Source organism: Globicephala melas, chromosome 1 (assembly GCF_963455315.2).
Source record: "Globicephala melas chromosome 1, mGloMel1.2, whole genome shotgun sequence".
NCBI classification, from domain to species: Eukaryota; Metazoa; Chordata; class Mammalia; order Artiodactyla; family Delphinidae; genus Globicephala; species Globicephala melas.
This window is the reverse complement of record NC_083314.1, coordinates 69,440,806-69,453,917: the sequence shown is the minus strand read 5'-3', so window position 1 is coordinate 69,453,917 and position 13,112 is coordinate 69,440,806. Positions and strand designations below refer to the sequence as shown.

General features: G+C 38.5%; 1 protein-coding gene across 2 annotated transcripts in view; it reads right to left on the bottom strand.

The window, feature by feature from the left end:
- Nucleotides 1-7,837: 7,837 nt before the first annotated feature.
- RGS5 (regulator of G protein signaling 5) overlaps nucleotides 7,838-13,112 on the bottom strand; it is an 85,414-nt gene continuing 80,139 nt past the window's right edge. For both annotated transcript variants that reach the window (XM_060297062.1, XM_030847417.2), the window contains exon 5: nucleotides 7,838-12,945. In XM_060297062.1, the coding sequence (XP_060153045.1) occupies nucleotides 12,784-12,945 (162 nt within the window). In that variant the 3' untranslated portion in view covers nucleotides 7,838-12,783. The remainder of the gene's footprint in view (nucleotides 12,946-13,112) is intronic.

Here is a 13,112-nt window from a genome sequence, read left to right as displayed (position 1 = left end):
ATCATGTGTGTATCCACCAAGAATATAAGCAAATTAAATTTGGAGTAAGAAGGAAGCTGTATTATATTGTATTTTTAAAATATTTTTATTGAAATATAGTTGATTTACAATGTTAAGTTTCAGGTGCACAGCAATGTGATTTAGTTATATTCTTTTCCATTACATGTTATTGCAAAAAACTGAGTAGAGTTTAGTTTAGAGTTTTCTTTTCCATTACAGATTATTGAAAAAAAACTGAGTAGAGTTTAGTTTAGAGTTTAGTACTGTATAGTTCCCTGTACTATACAGTAGGTCCCTGTTGGTTATCTATTTTATATATAGTAGCATGTATGTGTTAATCCCAACCTCCTAATTTATCCCTCCCCCACCCCTTTCCCCTTTGGTAACCATAAGTTTGTTTTCTATGTCTGTGGATCTATTTCTGTTTTGTAAATAAGTTCATTTGTACCTTTTTTTTTTTTTAGGTTCCACAAATAAATGATATTTGTCTTTGTCTGTCTGGCTTACTTCACTTAGTATGATAACCTCTAAGTCCATCCTTGTTGCTGCAAAAGGCATTATTTCACTTTTTTACAGCTGAGTAATATTCCACAGTGTATATATACATTGTGTATATATTGTATATATTGATACATATACCACATCTTCTTTATCCATTCATCTCTCAATGTACATTTAGGTTGGAAAGCTGCATTGTAGAAATTAAAAAGAAGTAGTAGAAAGGAGTCAAAGATGAGAAAAAAAGAGCAAGTTCAGAAAAAGATAGGAAGAAATTAATCCCAAGAATGGATGATATAATCTTACCCCAAAACAGAATTTTGTAACACCAGAGACTCTGAGGGAAGAGAAACTAGAAGTGGGAAGCTAATATAATCTCATATGTAGAAATGATTTGAAAAGTTAAAGAAAACATCCAGATGTGAGGAGTCACTAAATACTAAAGCAATGTAACCATGAGCCAATATCAGGCTTTCACAAGTGGTCATAAAAGTATAACATCAGATATCAGTCCAGAGTTCCGGATTTGGCGGAATGTGACAGATGGCCCAGCTGGCTGAAATCTGAGACCAAATACCTTTTTAAACAAAGGAACTAGGCAGACGCTTTATAAACAAGCCTGACCACAGACTACAAGAAAATATTCATGTGTGCACTCCTGTATCCTTCTCTTTTTCTTACTCACTTAGATAAACTATGACTTTATTAGTGTTAACCTCCAAAGAGAAGGATTTAAAAAGAAAAATTATATTTTTATATGCATATACTTTCATCCATGGATCTTCAATAAAGAACACACAGACATTATTCAAGATTTTCACTCTATTACCAACCTCAAAAATACTCTTTAATGTAGAGTTTGTTAACAGCACACTGTAGAGTCTGGCATAAAAGAAAATGAGCTCCAGGACTAGAACCAGAAGATCCCCACTCTAGGCTCAGCTGCGATGATGCTAACTGTGTGACCTTGCCAAGTCGTTCTATGTAATGTGACCATTTTAATCCTACCTACTATGACCACTTCACAGAGTTATGAAGACAGTCAAGTGAAATAAGGTTGAGAAAAGCTGTACAAACAGCAGTTATTATTAGGTCATTGAGTACTAAAGAGGCCAAAATATCTCATGTAGATATCTGGTAGACCAATTAACTGTTCATGATTCTGTATCAACTGGGTTAATTTGTATTCCAGACTCTCGGGACACAGATACTAAGGAATAAGATATGGCTCCAGGGCTTCCCTGGTGGCACAGTGGTTGAGAGTCCGCCTGCCGATGCAGGGGACACGGGTTCATGCCCTGGTCTGGGAAGATCCCACGTGCCGCGGAGCGGCTGGGCCCGTGAGACATGGCCACTGAGCCTGCGCGTCCGGAGCCTGTGCTCCGCAACGGGAGAGGCCACAACAGTGAGAGGCCCGCGTACCGCAAAAAAAAAAAAAAAAAAAGATATGGCTCCAGCCTTTATTCAGCTCACAGTTAGGAACTGGCTGGAAGAAGGGAGCAATGCAATGGAGATTAGCACATATTATTGCTCTTTCTTCCGGTGATACCTAAAGAAGTGCTTAGTTTCTCTGCTCATGCCTCTGATGATTGACATTAGCAAGATATAACAGGGAGCAAACTGACCTGAATGACGGGAGAAAAAAGCCTTATTTTGCAGGTTACAAAATCTCTTCATACATATTATTTTATTTATTCCTCATCACCTCTTTGTGTTACAGAAAATATAGGTAGCCCTACTTTTGCAGACAGGAGTCTCAGGGAGTTACTTCTGCTGCCCAAGATGGTATAAAGGAAGATCTAGCCTACTACTACTCAGATTTTGTGATTCGAAACCACATATATTGGGCCAACAGGAGAGAAGTGATGGTTGTAACTAGAAAAGCCATTTTTTCATCTCTAAAGCCTAATATTATCTACACATGATTTTCTGGAGTCTGTACTTACAGTTCAAAAAGACATTGATTTAGTTTTTACCAAAATATGCCACCTGTATCTTTAAAACCTCTTGCAAATCTGTTGGCTGTCTTGAGGAGCTAAGATCTGAGTAAATACTTTCATTTGGATTTCAAACGCCTTTATCTTCATGATGCAGACACTCGAGAGGTGGACGATAAATAAAATGGAAGGTCCCTCACACAAGCTAAAAATATACACTCTTTTGCTTCTTCTACCTATTCTTATTCATTCTAGAAGGAAAATTTCCCATTCTTGCCTGGGAAATTTTGTCAAGATAAGAAACATGCAATCCCCAAATACCACTAAACTTTTTTAGAGGAATAAAGTGTACTTTTAAAGGGGTAAGATTAGCTCCCTATTCCTGCTTACCTCCTAAAGTGAAAGAAATGCCATTAGAATGAAAAGTCACAATAGCTACCCACCGGAAAAAATCAATAATTATATCTTTTCTCTATTTTTTTAATGGTTAGCAAGTTGTCTGGAATTGTGCAGGGATAAAGAACCTGAGAGTTGTCTGACCTACTTACACAGAAAATGAGCAAAACCAAAGAGTCAAGGAAATTCAGTGCACAGATACTTTAAAGGAGATGAGTAAGTGGCTACCTGCCTGGAGGAGTCTGAGATGACTGAGGTCCCTCAAGCCTCCTGATTGGTGCCAGACTCCCCTCCTCTCAGTAATGGTATTTATCACATTGGACAGCAAAAGTGGTGGGTTGTAGGAAGGATATTTTTTCCTGAGGACATAGTTAAAAGCCACAATAATTTCCTTTCATGGCCTGTCCTAGGAACTTGGGAAGAAAGGGGTATCTGGAATTTTTCATGTCCAGACTTCTTCAGAAGTTAAAATACCAGACCTTTGTTTTTCTAACACTTGTCAAAGAAGTGAATTCCTTAACTGTTCCACATAATTATCCTGTCCAATGGGCAGGGACATGTCTTTAGTGAAAACATACCAGAGGAGAGGAATGTCACCCACGTTAGTTAGGTGGAGTCTGATGGGTGTAAAGGAAGTCCCCCAGGGAAGATGATATCGCTGCCCTAATTTTTTAAAAATGTGTAGGTGTTAGCTAGGTGATAAAGAGGGAATGTAGTGAAAAGAACTACCTCATGCAAGGCCTACAGCATGAGGAAGCATGGCACATTGGAGTTCTGCAAGATGTCACCTAAGGCTGGCTGGTATAGAGAATATTGCAGATAGGGATTCAGGGTGCTATTCTCTAGGACAGTGGCAAACCAAATTTTAGAGTTAAAACAAATTTTTAAGAGTAAGAGTAATTTTGAGGTCATCCATATGAGAGTAGATGTAATATCACTGCATATTAATATAAAATATTTGAAATGATAAGCTAATAAAAATTCAGGAATGTTTTTAAGTGAATTTGTATTTGCTTTAAAACTTGAATATTTAAAATAGTACATGGATTTGGAGGTGTTATTCAATCAATGGGTAGTGAACAGTGTCTATGTGTCTTTACAAATCTACAAGACTCCCTTTGTACCCTGGGACAGGAACCTATCAAGACCATGGAAACTCATCGAAGGGTTTTAAAGAGGGGAATAGCATGATCAGATAAGTCATGAGAGAAGTAACACGATCAGATAAACACTCTAAGCTGTTGAAGATTTTGTGTTACTCCTCCTAGGCGAATTTACATTTAAGAAAGAACAATGATAGACAATGCTTAACAAAAATTGAAAGTTGAAAATGGTAGTTTGCAATTGGTAGTTAAGGAATTTAGCATGAGAACTTTTCAAGTTCTTCAAATCCCAGTAAAGAGTAAAACAATACCTAATAGTTGCTAGAATAATATGTAGGATAAAAGACTGTTCTATGTCCATAAATCTTTATTTATTATTCAGTGCTGTCAGGGCATGAGGCCATATATAACGTATACGGATGATCAGTTTTCAAAAAATAAGGTTACAATAGACAGACCACTATTTCCCTCAATCAATGCTATCGTCCCCTCAGTCGAAACACCCTCTCCCTCTGGCTGTCTTCAGGAAAGTCTTAAGAATTAAGCAATGTGTATCATCCTGCTAGATTTAGTCACATTAAAGTATGAATAGCTAATAACTTTCTAACAGGATATTTTACTTTTTAATGTGTAGTTTGTTAAACATGAAGGATATCTAATTGGGAAAATTATTAGAGGGGTAGTGGACAGGAGTACACTTTTGAGAAGCACAGTTTTTCTTGGCCATCCCTACCCTACCATTTCTCTAGTATCTTACATTCTTTGATATCAACTTTCAGAACACCTATTATTATAGATATGTGAATAAGGCATAACTCGAATATTGTTCCAAAGAAAAAATACCACAGAATGGGAATCAGATCATTGGTAAGAAGCATGCTGTTATCCAGACATATAACTTTGGACAAATCATTTCGGCTCAATGAGTCCCAATTTCCTTATCTTTAAAATGAAGACAGGGAAGAATAATTTCTAAGGATGGCAGAGTGGGTTTTTGTGTGTGACTGTGTTGCTGGACTGATCAGGGCAGTTCGCTGATCTGACTGGCCAGGCAAGTGGGTGCCTCCTTTGCTCCCACGGCCTCAGGTGTTTTCAACCCCCATACCCCCTAGATGCTGGTATCTCAGCTGAAGAGAACCTTTGCAGAGAGCAGAGGACTGGACTTTCATCCTAGGCATATGAGAGCATTTGTGATGTCTATTCCAGCTCTGACATTTTCTGAATCTGGATTTTTCTCATCACCTGGAAACCGTGCCCCATAGACATAACAGAAGCCGGCGGATAACAGGAATTCTTGAGCTCGTCTTGCAGAACAACAGATAGGGGAACAGCTTGTTAACACCCCTCTGCCTGTAAACTACCTTTCCTGATTAAGCTCACTTTAGGTTAATTTTTCCTTCTTTCTCCACCCACCCCTTTAATTGTATACCTTCCCAGCTTCCTATAACTTCAGGAACTAGGAGTCAGCTCTTGTCCAGTGTGAGCCACTTAAGGCTGGTTGGGGCCACCGATCCTAAAACTGGGCCTGAACAGCTGTCTAAGGAATGGCATTTTGACATCAGAGGGCTGGAAAGCTCCAGCTTCAGGTCATGCTAAGTACCTCCATCTTGAACATGCAGACACATGTAAACAAGATGCACCTGTGCAGAACACCAATTCCCTCACCTTTTCTCTACATCCAGCCACCTTTCCCCATGTCTAAGACCACCCTGCTTATCCCATAAATATCCCAACCCCCTCACTTTCAGGGAGATAGATCTGAGACATGTTCTCCCATTTCATCGCTTGGCTGCTTTGAGAATAAACTGTTTCTCTGCCACAAACCTTGGCATGTCAGCATTTGGCTTACTAAGTGCCAGGCGAACAGACCTGATTCTGGAACAACCCCTGTTCTCGTTGTCAGTAGAAATGTGAGTGAAACTCAAGTAGACATATTATGGCTTTCACTGATAAATTAAAAAGTAGTCAAAATAAATATTCAGTTAAAAGAAATACAGGACTATCCATCTTCATTCATCCTTATTCATTAATGACCCTGGACTCCAGTTCCTAGTTAAATATCTGTGATGTTCCATAAGGATTCTACTTAGAAGCCAAGAGGCTTTGGGCTTTTAGTGACTCAATCTGAGGCAAAGCATCTATTCGTCACAGGTCACAGACAGGTCCTTCTAGCGGCAGACAAGGCACCACTTCTTCAAAACATAACTAAGACTTCCAAAGTCACCTGTGGGAGAGCATACCCACCCCTGCCTGTCTGTCACACACTCTGCATCCTCCCAAGGTGGGAGTACTTTGGAAATGTGACATTAACTAAGAGACCCGGCGGCCTGGCCATGAGGCCTGGCTCCCAAGGATCGAGTGAAGACTGCCTCCTCATAAGCTTGGCTTTCTGGTACAATTTCCATCCACATTTCAAATTGTTATTTAATGAGTTTAAACATTGAGAAGGTAGAAAGAGACTAAAAAGTGGAAAAGCATGGAATTTGGACCAGGAATTTGCTAGATGACACTAATTTAAATGTAGAATACACTGAGGCATTGGGAAGCCATCTGAAGAGTTAAGGTATTTGGAAAGTGGTTTGTGAACAAAATAATTTTCCAGATACAGCTGAGTTAGAAAATGTAAAATGAGCAAAAGACACTTTGTAGATTGGAGAGCTTGGAGAACATGGCTTACATCACTAACATGATAGAATGGACTCCCACTAGGGCCGGGGTGGATTTAGCCTGTTTTACTCAAATTAGAACCAGTAATCTTAATGTTTGAGGGATCACGTGTGGTTCCTTTTTTTTTTTTTTTTTTTGGCGGTACGCGGGCCTCTCACTGCTGTGGCCTCTCCCGTTGCGGAGCACAGGCTCCGGACGCGCAGGCTCAGCAGCCATGGCCCACAGGCCCAGTCGCTCCGTGGCATGTGGGATCTTCGCGGACTGGGGCACGAACCCACGTCCCCTGCATCGGCAGGCGGACTCTCAACCAATGCACCACCAGGGAAGCCCAGCGTGTGGTTCCTTTGGTTGAATGGATCAACAGCAGTCTGAGAGGCAATCTGACCTGTAAGCTTTATTCTGCCACTGATTCACACAATGACCTCGAGGCATCACTTCTCTGTGGGGCAGATAAAAGTGTTAGTGATCTTTGATCTAATAATGCTTCTTGGTGGAAACTGTCAGAAAATCATCCAAGATAATTCAAATAAAGAGGAGAATAGAATAGATGGTACTGAAATGATCCATGGTGATTGCATCTACATTAAATATACCTAGGCTTCATGGGAACTGTGAATGAGAACTGAGAAACTGTCACGGGCCAAGCAGACATTCTCTAATCTCTCAATTCCTCTCTCCCATTCTCCCTTCACATGGATTCTCATCATTGTTTCTCTCTGTAAACTGATTCTATCCATGCCTCTTTCTGTATACAAACTTTCCCTTTCATCCAATCCCAACCCCACTAGTTGTATAATCTGAGGCCATTACCTAAGCTATCTGAGCACCAAATCTAAGGTCATAGAATTGAGTTGCTTGCAGTGGCACATGGTTTTCAGATCTTTCACCAGTGCAGGAAGAGAAGGGAATAACTATACTCACTGAATATTGCAGGGTCCAAATGGTATAATGTGCTCAGTCAGTGCTAACAGTGAATACCTGCATCAATAAGGTGTTGCCATCTGAATCCAAGGGAAAGTAGTAAACAGAGTGTATGAATATCGGGCACTTTGTGTCTCCCTTTCTGAGTTTAGCTTGTCAGGCTGTATTACAGTTGATATTTATTAGGAGAGGGATCCTCCCAATTGATCAAGGGCTCACCTGGTATAAGGAGCGAAGTGAATAACAAGCCTACCTTAAGATAGAGTTTCATATCAAGAATGTTCAGGAGTCAAGAAGGACTCATATGAGGTTATTATATAGATATATATTTAATAGAATATATGTGATTGTGGTTACAGATACATATTTGGTGCTTTATCAAGAAGTATGAGTTACATAGTATACAACGTATTGGTTACAAAATTAGAAGATAAACACATTGTTTCTAAATGAAAAACTTATAAGATAAATGCTGACAAATGGATTTCCAAACCTTTCATTTCTACACTTTTCTCTGGGCTGGTCTCCTGAAGATGAGTTGCGAGTTGCAGCATTCTTAAAAAATTTAGTCCCCCCACATTCTAATAACATATGACATGAAAAGAACTTTTGGCAAAAATTATCCAGATTACTTCTCTCCATTGGAAAAGTTTTCAGCATTTCCCATTGTTTTGTCTATGCCTTAGTTTATACATTTTCCTAGATAGTGAGTTAAATGCTTTTAATTGTATTCATTATTAGATAACAGTGGTTAGACTCAACTATTTAAAATGTATCCTCATACAGGGGGAGAAAAGAAATGGAGATATAGGTGTGAGACAGAAAGGAAAATTGTCTCAGGTGAAAAAACAAGAGGCTTATCAAACTGGATATAAATGTTGGTTTTGTAGCTTCTCTACTAGAAATGATTATTATTAAACTGTGAGGTGAGGATAATATTCCAAAGTTCGGGTTGTCTGTCTCTTTCCCTTTACTCTCTGCTATGAGTTTCCATTCAAAGCTACAAATGTCTCTGTTGGAAGTCTTGATCTTTTCAGTTCCAGTATGCTGGGGAGAGCCTTTCTTTGGATATCTATTGCTCTGGTCGGCCATATAACCTATTTGAATGAAAATATGTTTAGCACAATGAGTAGTTGCTAAATTGCTAAGGAGCCTTATCCAAGGCAAGAATTGAACACACTCTTATAGAATGGAGAGCCTGGAAAACCCATACACTGAGATGTATCAAGACATCGTGTCCAGAACCTACAGAGAGTTGCCTGGCCCTTGGGTTTGGACATTTGGATGTTAGAAACTGGGTTCTCCATGCTCTGCTCTCTGGCACATGCAAGCCCACTGGGGAAAGAAAATCTTCCATGTTTCTTCTTTTATCTAATCAAGAATCCCTAGGATATTAAAATGGATTTTCACATCAATCTGCATTGTTAGTCAAGAAAAGCCTTCCTGCAAGTCTTGATGGTGACAGCAGAAACTATTTGATTTTCAATCAAGTGGAGCTGCTCTTAAATGTCTCCTAGTGAATGGTCTCACTTTGTAGGTCTGGGCACTTACTTCTTTACCACTTCCCATCTCTCCTTTCCCCCCTTTCTTTTCTCATGACCCTATTTCTCACAAACTTGCTAAATTACCAGGAAACAAGGAAAATACCTGCTAGAGGGAATGATTTCAGGGATAAAAATGATTCCTCTGAAATATGATAGCCTTTGAAATGATTCTCAAATTATCAAATTTGTGATGGGACGGATAGCTTGACAAAGCCCTGGCAGAGAATGTTTATTAGTTTACCAATTGATTTACTAATGGTCAAGTTTTTATTGAAACTTCTGGATATCTATTATTCTTTGGGAAATAATAACAAGTCCACCCTGTTGAAAGGGAGTGTATACAGAGAGCACATCAACCAAGCATAATCCATGGCTTTGTAGAGGACAAAAGTAAAAACAATTTCTTTAACAACTTCTTCTCTTTATGCACTAAAAACTGAAATCTGCTTAAAGCATAATTTATACCATAGAGAATTAGAGTACATAGGTGGTATGGGGAGTGGGGCACAAAATGTTTTCATAAATTTGATTCTATTGATTTGAAAGCAAAGTTACTGAAACACCTCAGTTCTGCATTTCAGAAGATGTCTATCTGAGAGAAAGAAAATGTGTATGTGTGTGCATGTGTGCGTGTGTGTGTAAGGAGTTGTTCACATAAACAAGCATTGCTTTAGCAGATGAACATGGAACACAGCCTCCTAATTTACTCTGAGAGTCTGTCTCTTTCTTCTGGTCAAGTTTAGATCCTAATCAGACACCAACCACAACCACAAACTATATCAAACCCAGGCAGAAAAACAGGTTATGGTGGTTACCTGACCTACCTGCCAATCTTAGGTTTCTCTCAAGGATGAGAAGCATATACTCCTATTCCCATTGACTACATCTCTACATTCCAGATTCACTTATGACTGTTACATTTTCACAAGGAAGGAAAATGTCAGCACCACAGGGCTCTCTCCTGCATTGAGTTTCATACTTTCCCAGGCAATTTACTCAAGGGAGAGTGTGGAGGAAGGGGAGGAGGCAAAGGGAGTGATAAACAGATGTTACACATCTTTTTTCCTGGAAAGATCATCCCAGTTTTCCTAATTTCCCAAAATTTAAAAGAATGTTTATTTTGTTTGTGTTACTATGGCAACTTCTAGCAGCTCAGTGTTTTTTCTAAGTTTAAAAACACCAAAGATTTCAAAGAATTTTCTAGGGCAATTTTTATACATTTGCTTTTTCATTTTGGGCTGTGATATTTGTACTCCTTTTAATTTTATTATTTAGAAGAGTGTGTGTGTATGTGTGCGTGTGTGTGTGTGTGTACTGCTTTAAATTTAAAATCATATTTACATATATATTACATGTCACCGGTTGACTGAAAGGCATTCATGCTTCTTGTAGCCTTTACAGCATTGTCCTCCTGGTGCTTTTCCTGCCCTCTGCCTCCTGGGTTCAGCTTATGAAAAGGTGAATATCCTTCTTATCCTCCACTGACAATTCTACCCACTTACATAGGATGTGCAGTCAGTTTGTGAATACAGTCAGTCCGAGTCTTTGTCATATCAACCATCTTGGTGAACTCTGTAATCTCTAGTTAATTCTCTGGGTATTTTCAAACATTTTGTTGTTTCAAATAATATGAATAAAATATTTGAAATATTAATGACATCAAAATTTTTCTTAAAAGTGTTTTGGCATTCAAGAAAAACATAACTCACCTAGATTCTTCAGTTCTTAAATTTTCTAGCTGCATTAGCAAGTAAAGGATTGGTGATTTTATACTGATTTGGGGCAGCATAGACAGATGCTGAGGATGGTTGTGCTGGGAATTCTTGTTGTGAGTTGCTTGTCACTCCTACACGAATAGACATGGTGAGAACTTCTTTTTCATGCTCACAATGTTGGTCTGGCCTAGCTGTCGACTGCTTGATGACGGAGTTTCTTTGAAGTGAGCAATACTGACAAATATGAATGAACTCATACCAGACTAGCAAGAGTTGGCAGTAGACCCAGTCACTCCGACCCACTTTCAGAGTTTGAAATGGCAAGTATTCAGGAAGGGCACATTAGCCTTTGAAATACAAAAAAAAAAAAAAAAAAAAAAGGAAAACCCAACAAATACAGTCAGTGTTTACTCAAAGAATACAGTCATATAGTTGCTTCGCTTTCAATACTCTTAGGAATTAAGTGAATAAATGGGCTACAAACATGTGAAACTAGGAGTGTGTGAAAGAAAAAAAGAAACAAAAGGAGTAAATACAAGACTAAACAATGTAGTCTTCTATTTAAACATTTCAGATTTTTATTAGTCCTTTAAAAATTACTTGTTTAGTTAACTCTGTGTCCTCACCTTGGTTATATTCATACATAGTTTGACTCTATTACTAGATTATGTAAATCATTGTTTAATCAAATCTACTAAAGATAAGAAAAAAATTCTAGCAAGACTTATAGTAAGGAAATACAGAATTAAAAGTTTAAACCTACTAAAAGTACCATGGCTTATCAATTGGTTGTGTGTAAGGCATGTTAGGGGTATAAATGTGCATTTTGACTATAAATACAATTCATTAATGCAGGGAGCAAAATAGGGAGGGAAGTGAGGGGTTGCTAAAAGATCAGATTATTTTGCAAAATGCAGGGTACTTTAAAATTTTATCTCACTTAGAACGTCTCTGCCTTTAGTCAAATTAAGTTTTCCAAAGATAATTTGGTGTTTTAAAGATAATCGTCTTTTACTAAACAAACTGATGGCATCATAGGAAAACTAACCATTTTAGGCTTGACGAGATTTTCCCATCTTAGTGTACAGCCCTCTTCATATTGAGGTGGGAGACCACTGCAATGAGTAGCAACTGTTTTATATGATTGGAGTCAGAAATTTTGGAATTTTATACTCACACGAATTTTAAATAATTTGAAAACTGAAACTTTGTGCCTACATACTAGAGGCATAGATACCTGTATAAAGTAGTCCCTTGTCAATCTCAGGTCATTGATTTAATACAGAATTTGGTAACTTTATGCATGGGAAGGTATGAGGGAAGTATAGGGAAAGAAGTTATATGGATGGCGTTCAGATCGATTTTATATAAACACAGCATATTTATGTATCTATATCTCTTGTTTATAATCTCTAGCTAACACAAAGATGCTCTCAGAAGATCAATATTTTTTAACAGCGTATTTGCTTAAAAAATCCAATAGTGGCTCTGCCTCATAAAATTCTTAGCAACTTTTACTAACCAAGTTCAGAAATAATGAGAGGGGTGACCCCCTCATGGATCAGAATTTTTTTAAAAATGAGATCAATTAGTTTCAGTTGAAACTGGTCTTTCCACATCCACATTCTTTTTCACACCAATTTAGGGGGAGATCCATTACCTAAACCAAATGGACCTACATTCAATGATATCATATTCTTATCTTATATTTCCTTTGATAGATTTTTTTCTGTCATTCTGATTGAGTTTCACAACAACATACAAGAGTAGAGCTTAATTAAGAATGGGGGCAGGAAGAGGAAATTGGAAAAGGAAGGCATTTGGGCAATAGACAAGCATCCAAAACAATGTGGGCAAAGGAGGAAGCAACACTCTCTGGGGTTTTCCATTTGAGAGTTTTTGAGCAAAAGCTGCTATAGGAAAATATGTGGGTTGCTGGAAAGTGCAGGGTTATTGTGGAGGAAATAACTGTCAGGATGATTCTCACAGACCAACTACATTGCTACTTGATGAACTCCTGATAAAACCCAGAGCGCACAAAGCGAGGCAGTGAATCCTTTTCCATCAGGGCATGGATTCTTTTCTGGGCCACATCAAAGCTGCTTGGGGAAGGTTCCGCCAGGTTCTTCGCTGTGATGTCCTTCGTGAAATGATCAATATTCACCTATGAGACAGGAAACAGGGTCACTGAGTCAGCCAGGTTATGGGATTTGAGGAGGGGTTGGGAGAGAAGTGGAATTTCTCACCAGTATAACACACGAGGGGAAGAGAGTCATAGCAAGTGAGAAATATCATTTCTACTTTATACGCAGTGGGGTAAGGCAACTTCAA